The sequence below is a fragment of the Eleutherodactylus coqui genome, chromosome 2 (assembly GCF_035609145.1).
Source record: "Eleutherodactylus coqui strain aEleCoq1 chromosome 2, aEleCoq1.hap1, whole genome shotgun sequence".
Lineage (NCBI taxonomy): Eukaryota > Metazoa > Chordata > Amphibia > Anura > Eleutherodactylidae > Eleutherodactylus > Eleutherodactylus coqui.
The window spans coordinates 263,871,275-263,890,718 of NC_089838.1; the positions used below are offsets into that span (position 1 = coordinate 263,871,275).

General features: G+C 45.2%; 1 protein-coding gene across 1 annotated transcript in view; it reads left to right on the forward strand.

Moving 5' to 3' along the window:
• SMAD6 (SMAD family member 6) overlaps positions 1–17,994 on the forward strand; it is a 55,833-nt gene extending 37,839 nt beyond the window's left edge. The window contains exons 3-4 of the mRNA XM_066592926.1: positions 1,938–2,006; positions 16,604–17,994. Coding sequence (XP_066449023.1) covers positions 1,938–2,006; positions 16,604–17,145 — 611 coding nt within the window. The 3' untranslated portion in view covers positions 17,146–17,994. The remainder of the gene's footprint in view (positions 1–1,937; positions 2,007–16,603) is intronic.
• The last annotated feature ends 1,450 nt before the right edge of the window (positions 17,995–19,444 follow it).

Sequence of the window (19,444 nt, forward strand, 5' to 3'; positions counted from 1 at the left end):
CTGCATCTGAATATTTTTAATTATGTGCATGTATTCCAAGGTTTGAGGAGATCCGAAATTGAGTTTGCTTGAGAAACGCATTATGGCGATGGTCTCCATGGATCTGTTACTTAGGGTGGCTTTACACAGAACGACTGTCTCCCAAAGCAATCGCTCATTCGAGTGAATGGAACTGATAGTTGTTTCTTGTAGACGTGGTCACCAACAGGGTAATGAGCCATAATCCGTAGTCGCTAGTCTGTCATTTCAGCTCACCTATAAATAGTGGCTGGTTGATTATAGTTTGGTGTAAACCTGCCAATGTTTGTCTTTCATTGACTATCTAATAAACTTTGGGAGGTGTGCTCTTCAGCAACCCAAATGTGAACAAGTGCTGTGTGTAAAAGCACACCAACAACTCTGTCCAATAACTATTTGAACAATACTTGTCCCTCAATACTTGTGCGACCACTGCTCTGTGCAAATGGGGGTACACGGGAGCCCTGTTTTCATGATTGTTGTGGGTTCCAGTGATCAGACCCCCAGCGACTGAACACTTATCTCCAATCTGAAGGTTGGTGGTGAAGATTTTAAACCTGACACAATCCCTCTAAACCTCCCAACTGCTCCATCAGGAGCTCCTCAATTTGACAGTAGAAGCCGGTTCACAGAGGCGCAAGCACATTTTCAGCTGTATTTATGCGACCGAAAATCATTTACACCCACAAATTTTGCTCTTGCGTGTTTGTGTGCGCAGATACACTTCGTAATTGCGTATGCAAAAAAAGGCACACAAAATTGCATGGATTCAGTGTACATACGCAGCGAGTTTGCCCAGTTTCCTGCATGCATTCACGCACACCCATTAATTTCAATGGGCTTTCATGATGCGTCTATGCGCCAAGATCAGACTTGCCATGTATGTTTTCGCACAAGCACATGGGTAAATGAGAATAAACACATTGAAAATAAATGGGTTCTATTCACAGCGTATTACACATGCAAATATTGCTCGGGTAATACACAGTGCAAATACGCTCATGTGAACGAGCCCAAAGACTGCGTTTGCACACTTGAGGTGTGTTGAGGAGGATTCTGAAGCTGCACTGATATGGAGATAGGTGTGATTTTCACATTGGCTGTAAGTTACCGACTTATGTAGCTATAAGGCCTCATGTCCATGGCCGTTACCGATTAAACCGCTGCAAGTGTTCCCGAGGTGGTTAGTAAATTCCTCGCTCTGTTTCATAGCAGGGTGGCATATGAAGTCGCTGCCCATATGCAATGTATTACATATGGACAGCATTTGCATACTCTGCCTATACAAAAGTATATGGCTCGTGCTACGCAGAGAAATGGAGCATGTTATGGTCTATTTCTTGTGTGTATCTACGCACACGTGCATGGCTCAATGAAAGTCAATTGACTCCACTCACCGCATATCACGCAGCCGTGCAACATCGGTGAAATATGCAGTGATGAACACCAGTGGACATGAGCCCTAACAGTGATTTCGCGCACAGCAGAATTTTTTTTTGCACAATTTTGGCTGTGGAATGCGTGCCAAAACTCCACAGCAAAGTACAGTACAATGGAAGTAAATGGGGTCTTAACAAATCCTGTTCACTCACGGCGGAAGAAATTCCTAGTAGAAAATTGTCATGCTTAGCTATTTTCAAATCCTCAGCATCTTCTATCTATTGTGGAGGAGTGACTGATGTCCTCCACGGATGTCATGCATCGCAATGTAATGAGTGAAATTCTCACCAAAATTTGCAACAGTCCTGCAGATTTTGGTGTGGAAAATTTCCACTGCATGCGCTCGTACTTCACGCAGATTGTCCCACTGCAATTAGCAATACAACAACTTTTGTTTTTTATTTATTTTTTTCCAGTCTTCATTTTCTGACCTAGAAATAGTATATAGGTTAATTACATTTTCTGCTTCTCTTTTCCAGATCTCTCGGATTCATACACTGAAATGGATGCTTCAGGGTCACTGTGTATTACTGCTGGGGATGTCTCAGGTATGTACAATATCTGACACTTGTATCACACCCAGAAAGGCTATGGCATGGTTTTTGGTTTGATTGTTCACTGTATGCCAAGAAGCTTAGTCTGACTGTGCAGGTAGGGGGGCAATGTCACAGGTATAATGCCAGGTTCACTCATCACCAGTTATGCTTTACTGCGCTTATTTAAAGTCTATGGACACCTGTAGATAAAAATGTATTTTAATACATGTATTTTAAGCTAAAAATCATCTTTTTGTAATATTTTATTAAAAATGTGGCACTGTTTGACTTTTGTAGTCTACATGTATTCCTAAATTGAGCTTTGATTAGTTTGCAAACTGGCTTAAAAGATAATTCAGTAGAGTCGGGGGGGGGGGGGGGGGGGGGGGCTGGGGACCAAGCCATTAGACAGCCTGCCGGAGATGATAGTAAACTGCATTCTGCGCCTCTTGTGTATTGTGTAGAAGACAAACCGCTAAACCTAAGGGCGGATAGACTTTTTTTTTTTTTTTTGTTGCTCACATACAACCAAATGTGCTGTTTTGGTTGTTTATATTTGAGTGTATTGCTTAGACCTAGGCATGGATATCGGACAACTGAAAGAAGCTGTGCAAAACTGAAAAAACATGGAGGGAGCTCTCCTTTAGGGTTGCCGAAGGTCATGAACGACGAAACTGCTAACAACATTGCTCAGACTAGGTTCACATTGCCATCGCTGGTTTTGTTTGGCTCTGTCTTTGGCGCCAAATAGAAAAACTTGAAGTGCCAGATCCGGCATATGCTGACCCAGACGGCATTGAATTCCCCCTATCATTAAAGGGGTTGTGCAGTTGTAAACTATTGCTGGTCAAGCCTCAGGATAGGTCATCAATAGTAGATTGGGGATCCTTTATCCAGGACCTTCATTAATCAGCTGTTTGCCTGGCTGATGTGCTCATGTGCTGAGCTAATTTCTACTAGAAGCAGACAGCTCCTTTCCCACTGTAGTGGTCACACTTGGTATTAAAGGCAAAGTTACTATTCACTACTGTAACGGTAATACCATGCCTGGCCTCTGCAGTGGGAACGGAGCTGTTTGCTTCCTGCAGAAATTTAGTCAGAGAACAGCTACGGGTAAGCCATCAATAGTTTGCAACTAGACAACCCCTTTAACTATAATGGGGTTTGTCTGGCTACCAACAGGCTGGGAGAAGCTTTTACTGGATAGCACTATTTCCTCTGGAACTTCATGTCAGACCTGTGTCGGAGGCTCCAATGCACATGTGAACCTAGCCGCAGATGTTATATAGTTCCTTTAACAAATTATCACTTTTTTTTTTTTCTTCTCTTTATATTTACATTTTTGGCTCGTGTTCTGAATCCTTTTTCTATCCCTAAACGGACGTCCTATATATGGAAGCGTTGTCCACGACATGTTGTAGTTACTGGTGTATTATATTTTAATAGAAAGTACTGAAAGCCCCATTATCTAGCACATCAGTCATGACATTAATAGAGCTTTTAATAGAATCACAAAGAAATGCCTGAGCCTATCCCTGTTCTTTATGGGGACAGGTCCAGACAGCATGAAGTCATTAGAGGAATGGGAGGAAGACTCTGCGTCTGACAAGGGATGAGGCAGGATCAGAGTTGTGAGTGGCAAGACTCAGCATTTCATTACCCTCTCTGCCTTTAATGCAGAGTTTACTGCAATCCTTTCTGCCAGATGAAATCTTTGGCATGGGTTGCATATTTTTAGTTTTTTTTTTTTTTTTTTTTTTAAATAATGGAGTCCCAATTTGGTTTGTGCAAGGTATTGTCTTCATTAACTGAATTCTACTAAAAGTACATTTACGTGGGGCGATTATTGCCCTAATAATCTCTGGAAACTGCACATTTAGGCGCTGATGATCTCGTGTCCATACGGCCACCGACAGATCGCTCACTAGTCCGATTTGCTTGCTTTTTTTAGCTCCCCTAAGAACCAAGCGACTATCGGCCCATGTAAATAGGCAGTTGTTGATCTATGGAGGACTGCCTGTTTGCAGTGAGTGGCCTTGGGCAGGTGGCAGCGAGACGGAGCGCTTGGCCTCCATTCTCTGAAATATAATTTCTGTGTGAATGCAGAAGTACCTTTTAGGAAGAAATGCGCGATAATCGTTATGTCTAAATGCAAAGCCATCGTTTACTATTTGTTTACCTTTTGTTGGTCGCTCACTTTCAACCAGCATAACAATCCCTGCTGGTTCGCTCATTTTAGCGCTCCCCACTCAGCGGTGATCTGCCTGAACGAGGCATAAGATACAATAGCTTCCTTATAAACACGGATCCCCCTGTCTGCATAACATAATAAACAGTTCGTACTCAGCGCTACCTGCTCGTCCTCTGCCAGCGGCTGTGGGTGACCCTTTTATAAACAGGCTGCTGCAGCCAATGACTGAGCTCAGCAATTGTAACGGGGCATCCTTTTTTTTTTTTATAAAGTCTGTATCTTGGCCTAACCCTTTTGTTTTAGACCTTTTTGGACCAAGTCTACATGGCCATAGGAGGATCATGATGATCTGTCACCGTGGCACAAGCTGTAGGAATACATAAGCTTTTATCTGCAGGACTTGGTATATTCTGCTCCCACTAAGAATACTAGATTCTGTTCATAGCTTTAGGCCACCTGCAGACGGCCGGGTCGGATCCCGCTGCGAGAATTCTTGCAGCGGACCCGACCTGAGCCCCTGCAGAGAGCAGCGCGTCACTCACCTGCTCCCGCGGCCCCCGGATCTTTCATGTGCCGGCTGCCGGGCAGCCGGCACATGCGCAGACCAAAGCCGGCGGACAGAATTAGAGCATGCCGCGATTTTGTTTTCTGCGTGGGATTTCGCGCAGACAAATCGCGGCTGTCTGCATAGGATTGCGTATTGTAATGCAATCCTATGCAGGCGTGTACGGGCGGAAATTCTGCGGGGAATCCCGCCGCAGAATTTCCGCCCGTGTGCAGGGGGCCTTACGTGTGTTTAACATGGTATGTAAGGCCGAAAAAAAGACACACATCCATCCAGTTCAGCCTATTAGTCCCCAATGTTGATCCTGACTTTTTTTGTGCAGTCCATACAAATGGCAGTCCCATTTGCTAAGATATGGGTTTATTGCTAATGATATATATTCCTATTAAGTTGTCCATTTAATTCAATGTGTACGTTGAATCTGTTGAGATGCGCATGAAAAGGGCACATATTGGACACTGACATCACTGATTTATCAACTTTTGCGTTCTGCTGTTTCTGACTTTTTTTGCAGTGTTCAATATGTAAACCAGAGGTACATTAAAAGGGAAATGGGCACACTGGCAGCGCTCGTAAGCAGTAGTTTTCTTGGTGGGTCCCGGTGCTTTTTGTGTGCTCAGGAGTTGTTTATTGCTTTTGCTTGGTAAAGTCAACTACATGCTTTATGTGTGTTAAATGTCATGTCAGGCATTTCTTCACACGGTGTAAATGCTTTTTAAGGACAGGCCCCCTGGTTCTCGTCTATTATTGTCTTGGAAGTTTTGAGCCCTGAGAAACAGGAAGCCCATTGTCCTGCAGAGTGCAGGGAATATCCCCAGTCGCCAGCAATCCTAATAGCCTTTCCTATAGCGTGAATTCTCTCTTGGGGGGAGGAATACTAGAAATAGATCACGTGCGTCCAAATTGACATTGAATCCACTTCTGTCATTCATTAATAAAGTCCTAACATGCTACCTGGTTTCTTCAGCTGTCTTTGAACTGATGTTGTAACCATTTTTTTTCCACCCCCTACCTTCCCAAAAAATGAAGGAGTGGATTACAGTAGAGCTGGCAATGAACTTCCCAGCATCAATAATTAAATTGTAAAGGGAGAGGGAGCTGTTAATAAGAACTGTTGCAGCCAATATTGTAGTTCAAAGAAAGGTGTATGCACATTTCCGTTAGTATGTGCCAAATAAGTCTAGTGCTAGGTGTATATTATAAGGCGGTGTTCACACATGCAATACCTGTTGGAACACTTATTTGTATGTCACAGCTCCTTCTTGTTTTATTGCAGTCATTTATATCCTATACGCAGGGATGTGATGTTTTGCTGTATGTATATTATACATAAAATTAATGAGTGCCTCAAATTTGCATACATCTGTGGGTGATCTCTGTAAACCTCTGCCATGTTCCTAGCACAATGGCACAATGCGAAGTCTGATAAATCAATCTAAGGCTGCGTTCACTTGTAGCAGATTTGGTGCAGAGTTTCCGCAGCAGAAAATTTGCATCAAAATCCGCACAGTTGATGCGGATCTAGAGCAGGATTCACCTCTTCAGCTGAAAGCTAAAATCTTCCGTGGATTCGTGTCAACATCTGCACCAAATCGCTTGCATCCACGCCAAAATCTGCTATGTGTGAAGTATCCTATAGATGCAGTGGGAGAACTTTGCGATCCTGTGCCGCGGCAGGGATTCCCTTCATCCTCAAAGGGAGGTGAAGCTGTTTTCACATGAAAACGGCTTGCGTCCTCTTGGCTTTCACATTGTGAGGAGCACGATATGGAGGTGGGATTCATGGCCCCATATTGCGCTCGCCAGGGTGAAGTTCGCCTAAGGCTACTATTACACAGCAGTGTAATACCGAACCAGAAGTGCATACAATCAATGTTCATTGTCAATAATGTAAAACGCGCACAGCTTTCAGAAACTCGCACGTTGCTACATAGGGTTTTTCTTAAAAACTCACAAAAGAACACCTTGAAAAATACAAGTGCTCCCCTGAAGGCTGTTTTCTCAAGTACGAGAAAATGACGTGAAATTTGTGCATTTGTGAGGCACATGAATATGAACCCCATTCTTTTTTGGGGTCATACACAAGCGATTTCCCCAATCCACACCCCACCCCCTCCGCATCACATCTTACCGGGATATGGGAGCTAAAAGCGCGGCACGTCCTAACTTTAAACGTGCGGTGCGAGGTTTCCCCATTGAAAACAATGAGAGAAACTTCCCCAAAGTAACCCGAGGCGGGTTTGAGATAAACAGCTCACATCTGTGAGTAAATCGCATGTTGGTGAGCGTAATATAGGCCGTGTGATGTTAGCCTTAACGAGAAAAGATCCCCTTCCAGAGCCATGTCTGTAGGCCTCTCGCTAGCCAAGCCAGAAACCTACTGCACACTGATGAGGTTGAAAAAAAACCCAAAAAACTGCTGTGTATGGTTATTCTGTCTTGGTTTTCAATTACCAATTATTGTCTAAAGAGTTTAACATTGACTTGCAGGAATGCTGTCTTCCAATAGGTGGCGCTGCAGAGGTATTGTTCCATCTTCCCTATTTGCATATTTCCCAGAGGTTTCTCCTTAAGGAGAAACCATACCCTTCCCCACCATGTGTTTTTAAACAGACCTACACACTTTCATGTAATAGCAGCAGTTTCTATAAGCAAGCCGCCCATGTTATTGGCCAGATTTTGCATTCATTCACAGCAGCCTATATAAACTGAGAAGGAATGTGTATGGCAGTCAGAATATGGAATCTAATGCTCACTGAGACTTGACCAATGGGAGGCCTTACCATGATAGATCAAAAGAGCAACACTAGACTCCTTTACCAAGTGTTCAGTACGTCCGTTCTTTCTATACCCGAACACGGTTTCTCTGCCCCCCCCTATTTATACTTTTTGCCTACTCTTAGCTTTTCTGACCCACCTTTCAAGCAGTCATTTCTTCCACTCCCCCACCCAACATTCCTCATCCTTGCTCTAGCTAAATTCCTCTTTTTACTTTTCTCCCTTGCTACATTGATGTACTCCTCCCCTCCTATACATTCCTCCGCTTTCCCCCCAGATCTCTCAAGCCCTTGTTTCTCTAGAAGACGTGCCCTGCTCAGCACAGGCAGGATATGGAAGCAATGCAGAATGGAGCCAGCAATTTCACACTGCTCAGCCTGTGCTTGGGATGAGGCTGCTGCGGGATGTTTATTTGAGGGCAGGGTAACCTCAGACAAACATCCTGCTTTTATCCTGCTTTTAAACCAAAACCTCTGCACAGACGAGACCGCAGGATCCTGACCGTGTAAGGAGGGGAGTACGAGCGTATGCCTGTAGGGCTTCTGCCTGTGTGTACAGTACGGCTATGTACGCACCACTATTCATATACCTGCACCTTCATGGACTCTAAAGTTGGCCATACATACAGGGATACTTTGTTGCTCTCACAAAATCGCTTCCTGCTGCTGTACCACTACCTGAACTTCTAAACCTGGCCTGAGTATGTCTGTTAAAACATCTTATTGGCAATTCCTAAAAAGCTCGGTTTTGATGCTATCTGAATGTTAACAAAATATCACGCCAATATTGCCACAGCTGCTCAGCATATTTCAGTGTAGCCAAAGCAGTGGATACAAATTGGGTATAAACAGTGGTGTTCCATACAATGTAGCTATTAAAGAGGCATATTCACTTCTCCTAACATGTTGCTTCCTGGGGACAACTCATTACTGAAACTGTAACAATGCTGGAACACCTTTTCTTAGAGTTCTACATTGTGACGTTCCTTTGTTGTTCCTCCTAGAAATGTATTCGTAAATTTCAGTGACCCCCCCCCCTCCCCTTCCCAGTAATGTTGCTTCTTGGCGACCCCTCCTAGTAATGTTGCCCCCTCCCCCACCCCATCATCACAGTAATAGTGCCTCTCAGTGACTTTCACAGGACTAGCACACCTGTAAATGGTCAGATGCCAGCGGTACGCAGTAATGGCGATTTACAGTGCAGTTACCTCCAGTGAGCAAGGTTGATATCTCCTCTTATTGGTGATGTCTGGGTCCAGACTGCCATGACCAGTCACAGCTCTGCACATTCTTCCCATGCTGCCACTACCACCAGTGAATCTCTCAGTAGCCCACCTATAGTAGTAGTGTCTATTCTGTGGCCCAACAAAGTAATGACCTAGCTGTGACCCCACTTAATTGTTCTTCCTCTATACTGGCCTTACTTAGTAGCCCCAGTTAGTGCCCCTATTCTGTGGCCCCACTGGTACTGGTGCATCTTGTCTCCACTGGAACTAGGGGTGGAGACGTGCATTGGCTGGCTACAGTAGTAGGAAAGGTCCAGGCTGACAGCTGTACACGCCCCTCTGGCATGTATGCTCCTCAACAGACTACAATCTCCACTCCTGGCGCCTGCTGCGTCACTCTTCTCCATGCCGAGGTGCTATCTCCGCATGTGCCCCCCCCCCCCCCCTCCCCCGACTTTCCCTGCTGGTCTCTGTTATTCTCTTGCCGGCTGCAACTCTTCCAGGAGGTCTCCCTTTTTCCCTGTTGCCTCCGTCGCTGTGACTCTCCCCGACGGCCTACCATGTGTGCTGCAATCTGTAATGCCTCGCTAAAGCAGACACCCCCCCCCCCCCCCCCTCATATTGCTATATGGATGAAGGCGCCGGCCGCTGTCACTCCTCCATGCGGCGCTCTGCTGCTGCCTCCTCGCTCAAATGCTGCTGTTCTGGACCCTGCTGTGATGTCTCCTCCATGCAGATAGGTTTTGTAGTGGAGCTGAGATGGCAGCCCGGCGCGCAGCCACAACGACTGCGACGCTAGCAACAGCAGGGCTAGCAGCAGCCAAAGGAGCCCCACGGGCAGCTTACATGGCAGAAGGCTGACAGCACCACTAGCAAGCATGCCACTTGCAGCAGAAAAAGGAGGGGAGCTTTCATGCCAGAACGACAAGAGCGGAAAAAGCGGCGAGCCGAGACATGAGCCCAACCTCTCAGCAGCTGTGGGTGTACCCTATACCTCCCAGGTCACCACCCATTTTTCTGGTGGAGACAAGATGCACCAGTACTGGCCACACTTAGTTATAGTGTTGCCATCCTGTAGCCCCAGTTATAGTAGTGTATGTCTCCCCATCAAACCCCCCACCCCACTCAGTCTGCAGTCCCTCTAGCTTCATTCTTCTCATCGGACTCAGCAGCTCACACAGCAATACATAGGCTTCTCTCATCCCCGCCCTCTCCTGTTCTGAGCACAATGTGCCCAGAGCTGGAGTGAGTAACCTCTGTACGGAGGGATCAAGACAGAAGATGTCTTGGCAGGACAGCCACTGAACTGGATCCGGGATGTTTGGGGGGTATGATATAGATAGCACAGGATGGTCACATCTAACCTCCTTACCCCTACATGCACAGATCATAGAGCATGCCCACAATCAACTCCCATAAGACAGGAGAAGACTCATTGACTTCAATGTCTATGGTCCACGTGACTGCCACCATAATCGTGTACAGAGTATCCTTTTAAAAAAGTTTACAATCTGAAAATAAAACCAGATATGAAAAATGAACTATGCTTTGCATAAAGCCGACGTGATACATTGCCCTAATAGTGTTCTGTGCATTATATTGACAGCACTTTTTGTGTCTGCCAGCATTTTGGTGCAGTTGACTGGGCCAGGTCGGATCATTACAGAGGGCAGCTGGTTTTTAATTGCGGATAAGGCTTGGTATGAAAAGATCAGTGATATCATGGATGTTGATAGGAAGCCACAGACGGAGTAACAGTCTTTGTGGGATGCTATTCCTTTTACGGAGTTAGAGCATTAGTGTTATATCATACAGAGGAAGATAGGTTTTGACTTCACAATCTTCAAGTGACATTGTGGTATTAACTGCGGCTTGTTTCTATCGATGAAGTATGTCTCACATACCTAGTGCTACACGCCGGACCTTTATTCTGCGTCCAGATTAATACTTGTAGTAAAGCGTAGTGTTTTTTTAATAGCGTTGTCAGTAAAGTAGCCGATTCACACTGAGATCTAACCATCCGCTGGTGGTACGTAAGCGGTCTGCCTTCTATTAAGACATCAGCCCCAAAAGCATTTGATACATTCTGGATTACCAGAAGTTGAATCCATACATTTTGCTGTTTGAAAGAATAGAGAATATGAAGAAAGCACAGACTTTAGTCTATTAGCTAGAATAGAGGACCGCTACACGGAGTGGGGCACACTTCCTAATACCGTGTAATACATGTGTCTGGTTTGTCAGTGACTTCTGCTGGGTGGTAAATCCGGCACATCTTTTAGACTGTCTAGGTGGAGTTTACACCAACTACTAGTTGCTGTAAAATCTGTTGCAAAAGCCAAGATTGTAGTGGTAAAATTTAGGCCATGCCCCACTTCCTCAAAGCCACACCCTTTCTTTGGATTTGGCCAAAAATATTTTTTATATATTTACAATTTTTAAAATTTTTTTTTTTTTTTTTAATAGCTGAAATCACATTACAAACCAACATTTCCTCATTTGTTGGGTGTTCTGCAGCACTTTCATTTGGTTCAGTTATCAGGCATCCGATCGTTCGGGCTCTTAAATGGACCTGTGTAAAAGGACCTGAAATGAATGTTGCCAGGTTCCTCCATCGATTATAGCTGCTGGTACTGAGGCCCAGCAGTGGGCTGCCTGTGACCCGCTTATCAGGGCACCCTGCTAATAAAATTGTCCAAAGTAGAAAACCCTTTAAAGGAATACTAAGGCTGGATTGACACAGGGCGGATTTGCGGCCGCTAATCTCGGGATTAGCCAGCCATGTGGACGAGATTTCTCAGAAATGTCGTCCACACGGGACGGCCGATCCGCTGCGGTAAGTCCAGCAGAAACCGCGGCTGCGGCAGCCGCGGTTTCAAAAGAAGCAGCATGTCTATTTATTGTTTACTTTCGTCGCGGCCGCGCTCTCCTCTATGGGAGCGCCGGCCGCAATGGAAAAGCGAGCGGCCGGGCTGCTTCAAAGCCGCCGTGGGTTTTTCTGCGGTGGTTCTCCCGGCGGAAATCTCGCGGTTTTTGCTGCGGCCAAACCGCGGGATTTCCGGCAGGAATCCGCCCTGTGTGAACCCAGCCTAAACATAGAAAATTCCTAAAAAATAGAAATAAAAATGGACATCAGCAATCTCTTAGGCCTCCCTCACACAGGCATTTGCAGAAACGCTGCGTTTTTTTGCAGATTCATCCCGTTTCAGCAGCGCTGGCATGCGTTTACTACACACGGGCGAACGCGATATGGGGCCATGAATCACGGCCCCACTACATGAATTCCCCGTGGATGCGATGCGTTTTATGTCAAAACAGCCCCGCATCACTTCAGGGAAGTAGGAATTGTTTTCAATGGGAGACCCGTATCGCCTGAGCCTAGCACCTGATGTGATGCTGCCGCCGGGCCCTCTTGAGAGCAATGAGGCTGCGATGCAAGAGCACGCAGAAAGATAGAACATGCCACGTTTTGATTCCTGCATTGCATCATATTGCGGTGCCATGCAGGAAAAAAACCGCTCATGTGTATGACCCCATTCAAATAGGGTTCATATTTGTGCGTTTCACACAAATCTTGTGTGATTTTTCTCACTCGTGTGGAGGCAGCCTAAGTGTCACTGCTGATGTCCAGAACTTTAAGGAAAGATGACTTGTCCCGAGGACAGGTCATCAATAGTTGATCAGCGGAGGTCGACCTGACGGGATTCACGCTGATCACCAGGTCCGCTATCAGTGCCAACTTCACTGGAATAAGATAGTGCTGTCAACATTGCAGCAGTCTGGTTTGGTATTTCAGACACCGCTTACATTGAAATCAATTGGAACAATGTCGGCCGTACCAAAGCAGGCCACTGCAATATGGACAGCACTATCTGCTTCCAGCCCTGTTCACACTGACAGCAGGCCTGATGATCGGCCAGGGTCTCGAGTGGTGGATCCCCACCAATCAATGATTGATGACCTGTCCTGAGGATAGTTCATTAATTGGTAATGGTTATTTTAAACAAATTTTTTTGAACAATCGTTCCAATTAGCGACAGTAAACGCAATAGTTTGGTCTAAACGTGAACCAATGACCAAATGACAAACGGTAATCGTTTGATTTTCACTCATCCGTTTTATGCAGGCGTAAAAATGATCGTTGGCTCGTTCACTTGTCATTCGGGTTAAATTGTGCTCATTTTAGCCTCTCTGTCACTTATACAGCGAATGTGAAATACTGAACGGTTCCTCGTTTGAACGAGCCAACAATGAATTTGCCTGTCAAAACAGAGCGAACGAGCTAGCAATGACATCAGTTGCATGTTCAAACGATAAATCTGCTTGTCTAAGAGTCCCAGACAATCCCTTCTAAATGACGTCCTATGAAATAGGTGGCGCTGTGAAAGTATTGTTCCATCTTCCTATTTGCATATTTCCCAGAAGAGAATGCATGATATAGAAGTCCCCTTCACACCTTGTAGGTGCTCTCCTTAAGGAGAAATGATACCCTTCAAAACCAGCGTTGTATCTTTCAGGTTAGGAAGAGGGACAAAAACTGCAAATGGCTAATGCCCTCAACACTTAAAGGGGCAATCCCTTTAGACCATAATGGAAATGAACTACCAAACACCTGATTGAGGCCCGTCTAGGCCTCCCACCTCCTTCCCAGGAGAGCAGCTTTTGACTGTTCGCATTCACCCGACTCAGGTGTGACCTATTAAGGTTGTGTAACGGGCAGTATATTTATGTGACCGAAATACACACACATTTCTGCTTTCCTGCACATGTAGATACAGTGATCACTGCTTTTTTTTTTACATGCGCTAAAAGATGCAGAAAGGTGAAGGAGATTCCTCCTTCATTCCTGCATAAATACACACGTGTCGTGTATTTTTACCCTTCCCATAGACTTCCATGGGCTATTTCAATCCGTAATATAGCCAAAATAAGACATGCTTCAGTTTGTTTTTTTTCACACGTGTTAAAAAAACCGCAGCTCCGAATGCCCCAATTCAAGCCTATGGGGGATTCAGTACTGTGTATAACGCACGTATAAATTATGCACAAAACACGCAGCTGAATGTTAGTACATATAATATGTAAAAAGAAGAAAAATAAGCACTTTGTGTATAAACGCTGAACGTGAGTCACTGGTGCATCACTTAAGATGTACCTCGCTGGGTGAAAATGCCTCTGGTTATTATGGCATTACATAAGTCCCTGGCAGGGGAGGTTATGTCCTGCCCTCCTTGCTGATTTTTGCCAGGAAGACTGAGAAGATTTAGGATGTGCGCACTCTACAGGAGCCGTCTCCTTTCAGACCACAGAGCCCTTTGATGTCCTTTCCAAACTGCTGTCACAGACTTTCCATTTAGGCAGGAACAGCCAGGCCTAAAAGTAAAATCATATGGCTCTCTCCTGAGGGGGGTGTCCCCAAGGGCGGTCTTGAGATCAGAGATGTGAGTGGGTCCGAAGGCACTTGGAAGGAGATCAGGGATTGTCCTGGAGATGCTCAATGAATGAGAACAGTGTCACTTAGTTTTTGAAGGTAATGCCAGGATGCCCTGAGAAGATCGTAGACGCTCCAAGTGATTGCTTCATTGTTTCAGCTAGAACACTACTTCATAGCCAAGCCCTGTTTATTTTAGGGTGACCTCTCCCCTACGTCTAAATGTATGTCTCTTACAAGCTTTGCGTTGATCCCTTCCCCTTGCCCTACTTTTCCACTCAATGGCCGCAGGACGAGGCAGCTTCCTGTGCGAGGGGCCCAGGGCAGGGTATGAGGTCTGGCATGTTGGAGTAACCCTAATCAGGCTCTGCTATCCTTCTCCTGAACATTTTGCTTATGTCTTATCTCCTTCCTCTTCCCTCCCTTGTGCAGCTTATCACTTCAGTTAATTGAAAACTAGCTAGCTGCCTCTACAGAAAGGGGATTGCATATTCTTAAAGGGGCAGTGCACAAGTTTTTAAATCGGGCAAGTTTTTTTTTTTCTTTTGCAACTTTGTCATCTGACTTGCACGGTTACCATAAGGAGTCGCAGAAATGCCAAAATTTTTGTTCTTCAAGAAATGTACATGTAAAATGCTGTGTAGGTTCATGTGTTTTTTTTTTTGTTTTTTTTTTTTTTTTTTTTTAAACTAGCTAGTTGACGTTTTTATACAAGGTAGCAGCACTGGTCAAAAAATCTATCAGTTGTCATAATGATGGTTAATATGATGGGAAATAGCTTGTAGTAGATTGGACTCGACTTGCATAGGTGTATTTTTTATGTTAAAAAAAAAAAAACACAGCTTGCGCTACTTTTTGTCTGGTTTTATATATGCCCATTCGGCCTCATGTCCATGGCCTTTCCGGTAACACGTTGCTGGGTCCCCCCCCCCGCATGGTTTTACCGTTGTTTGTAAATAATGGCTATGCTGGCAGAGACCGCGCTGGGCAACAAGTGTACTGTGCGTGCCTGCGTATCACATGAACGCGGTCATGCACAGTGCAACTCTGAAACAGAGTAAGGAATTTGCTTAAACCTAGTGGGTTGCATATGAAATCACTGCCCATATGCAATGTATTACGCATGGACAGTGTTTGCCTACACTGTCTATACAAAAGTTCACGCTCCGTGGTATGCAGAAAAATGGAGCATGCTGCCATCTATTCTTGGCGCTTATCTACACACACGTGCATGGACCAATGAAAGTGTATGGACTCCATTCACGTGGCAGTGCATCGCACACGTAGTATGTGGTGAAAAAAACACCCGTGGACATAAGCCCTAGTAATCTATGGAAAGCGATTTTTAAACTATAGGGTGCTTCCATTATGCCAACCGTATGTATTTGCCTTCAATGGTGTTCTTTTCAATTGGTCAAATATAAATCTATATTTGCCAAGTAGGAAATAAAAGCAGTGACTGCAAATACAGAGACTGATACTGAAGGCGTATATTGGGAATTTAATGCAGTTGCAAATGAGTGCAATCCATGCTGAAATCCACAGCAAACAATTCACAGGTTGCAGATTTGAAATCCAATGTATGTCGGCTCTGCTGCAGATTCCATGCAGATTTTATCTACAATGTGTAGCTGAGATTTGTTTCAAATCTAATCTACTATGTTTACCTGAAAATAAGACCCTGTCTCTTATAAATTTTTGCCCCAAAAGAGACACGAAGTCTTATTTTCAGGGAATGTCTTATTTTACTTAGCAGGCTCGTTGCAGCTCCCTCCTACTGGTCTTCAGAGGTCCAGCTCACTTCCCGCAGTCCTCAGCCAATCGTACATCATCACTTCCTGGTGACGGGATTCTTCATAAATCCCGCCTCTAGGAAGCGATGGTTGTGATTGGTTCTTCAGCCGTTGCTCAACCAGTCAACGCAGCTCTCAATGAACCAATGCAATGCCTGTGACTGGTTCATCGAGCACCAATCTCAATCATCGCTTCCTGGAGGCAGGATTTATGAATCCCGTAACCAGGAAGTGGTGATGTATGATTGGCTGAGGACTGGGGGAAGCACGTTGGGACCTGGACAGAGTCTGCTAGGTAATGTATTCGTTCCCCCCCCCCCCCCCCCCCCCCCCCCGTATGTAGCGTAATTATGGCTTATTTTCAGAGTAGGGCTGATATTTCAAGTGAAATGATAAAGAAGCGTTTGCTTTCTGTCAGCTGATTGAGCGTTGCCCCATGTAAAAAGAGCCATTCAGCCAATCATATTCCCATGTAAGAGGACCCTAAAGCACAATACAGCTGCAAAGTGTGTGTGTATAATGTGTATATAATGTGTTGATTTTAGCTCAATAACTTTTTTGGTTTGTTTTGTGTCCAATTGGCACAACTTCTCTCTAAAACCAGTGTATTTTCCCTCTTTCCACAGTAGACACCAGCCTGTCTCTCGACTCCAGTAAACAAGGCCATTGGTGCAGCGTAGCGTACTGGGAGCACAGGACCCGCGTGGGCCGTCTTTATGCTGTGTGTCAGCCTTCGGTCAGCATCTTCTATGATCTACCTCAAGGGAGCGGCTTCTGTCTGGGCCAGTTGAATCTGGAAAATCGGAGCGAGGCTGCTTCCAGGACACGAGGGAAGATTGGACTGGGGATTGTGCTGAGCAAGGAGCTGGATGGGGTGTGGGCCTATAACCGCAGCGACCACCCCATTTTCGTTAACTCCCCGACGCTTGATTCACCCACCTGCCGTTCCCTTGTTGTGCGGAAGGTGATGCCTGGTTATTCCCTCAAAGTATTTGACTACAAAAAGTCGTGCATCCTTCAGCATCTCCCTGCACCCCCGGAATATACAGATGGACCGTATGACCCTAACAGTATACGCATCAGTTTTGCTAAGGGCTGGGGACCATGCTACTCCCGCCAGATGATCACTTCTTGCCCGTGCTGGCTGGAGGTCTTGTTAGGACGGTAGCAACCAGTCCACTTTTATTTTTGTTTGTTTTTTCCTCCATTCAATTGGTGCATTAGCAAGGAAGGATCCATGCCACGTCCAGTGGACAGATTACAGGAAGACCTGTGGTTAATCCGTGTTCTGTTGTTGAGGCATGCACTACATTGTTTCTAGTGTGCAGAGCAACACTCACATTAATAACAATGTATATCATGCCTCGTTGCCAGAAAATGGGATTTCCAACATCAATACACTGATGTCAACTATGGAACTGAACAGCCATTTCCTTCTTTGGATTTAACCTTTGATTAGCCTTGTTTCCTCATGCCGTTGGCTGCCGCTGCCACTTTTTATCCTGCATGTTTCAAGAACACGGCTGTGAACACCTTGGTGCTGCACAACTATGCACATGGTTACAAGACGACACCTCTCCGCTCACACAATGGAGCTGCAAAATGTCACATTAACCTTTCAGGTGCCATAAGGATTAACCTTTTCTTGCCGCAAGGGCCTGGACTACCTTGCTTGCCGCCTTTTTATTTTTTTGTAATTTTTTTTGCTTTGCAATGTACTGCAGGCCCCTGGCACTGAAACGGTTAATTCCCTTTTGAATGAGGGATCCACACTACTACACACACTCCTCACACAAAAAAGGACTCTCCCAAATACCATGCCCTAGATTTAATATAAAAATGTTTATATATTATATGGAAATATATATTATACTTGTAAATATGGAGTCATTTTTACAATGTCATTATTTATGTATGGTGCAATGTGTATATGAACCTAAATACAAATAAAATGCACTTTGGCTTTTACAGTTCTTCCAGCACAAAATCAATAAACAGAAAATCAGTATAGTGAAAATGCATGTGAAATGTATGTTATTGGGCTTAGAAGGTGTATACTGCTTGGTTCATGTGATCGGAGAAAAGGAGTTACACGTCATATCCAAAATGTATTCCTTACACACAGACGCATTGCAAACAAAAATTGAGTTTAGGAAAGGGAACACAACTCCACTAGTTGAGGTGGGTCCAACACCACTGCGCAGCAACGTATGCATTGCTTACATTGGTCACAATCCACAATTGTGGTGCATTGCGGAATTGCTGCAGGAGCAGTAAGATGATACATTGTGAATTGGTGGGATTTTAACGAACCCCATTCACTTAGGACGCCTTCGCACACAGCAAAAATGCTGCGGAATTTCTGCTGCTGGAATTGCATTTAGACTTTATTTACGCGGGTGTTGCGATTTTCGTCCGCCCACGTCGTGCCCGAAAATAGCATGGACAAGAGAAAGCGGTGACCAAGTCACAGCTAAATCTAGCGTTTTCTCACTCATTCACGCGGTCTGTTGTGGCGTGTATACGCTGCTGCCCAAAATTCCATCGGCAGGGGAGAGTGTTTACTAATGCTTAGCTGTCTCCACTTTCCTTTGCTGGCTGATGGTGGCAATAGAAGCTCCCATAAAGGCCTATGCGAGCTCCTGGCAAATGGAGGGGGGAGGTAGCAGCTGCTGAAGTCCCTCCCCTTGCCAGCAGCTCCCATTGGCTACTATTAGAAATGCTGGCTGATCTTGGCCAAAAGATAGGGCAAGACCTCTCTTTTCTGGCCACACATAAAAGCGGCCCGGCGTAACCGGCAACATATGCTTTTTTTGGCCACCTAGACTATTTTGCGTTCCGGGAAATTGCCCTTTTGAACAAATGCATTGGAATCCAATGCTTCAGATGGCCGCAATTTTCGGCTGACGTTCTATTTTGGCAAAATAGCCGCGATAAAATGTTTGTGTGAATAAAGCCTAAGGCTGCCTTCACATTGGCCATATCCACTGCTGGCTTTCCACATCTAAAAACCTGCAGGAAAACTGCATCAGATCCGCCTAAAAAAGTGGCCAAATCCATGTATTTCAAGGGTTGAATCTGCAGCAGTTGACAAGCGCTGACCATTACCCCAGCGGTCAGTGTAGCAGCTTCCACTCTATACCCAGTCTATAGTGGCAATGACAGCAGGGTCATGAGCGATGGACCCCAGCCGAACATTAAAGGGGTTGTCCCGCAGCAGCAAGTGGGTCTATACACTTCTGTATGGCCATAATAATGCACTTTGTAATGTACATTGTGCATTAATTATGAGCCATACAGAAGTTATAAAAAGTTTTTCACTTACCTGCTCCGCTGCTGGCGTCCTCGTCTCCATGGAGCCCGCCTAATTTTCGCCGTCTAAAATGGTCGAATGGCCAAATTAGACGCGCTTGCGCAGTCCGGGTATTCTTCTTTCTTCAATGGGGCTCCGTGTAGCGCCGCCCCGT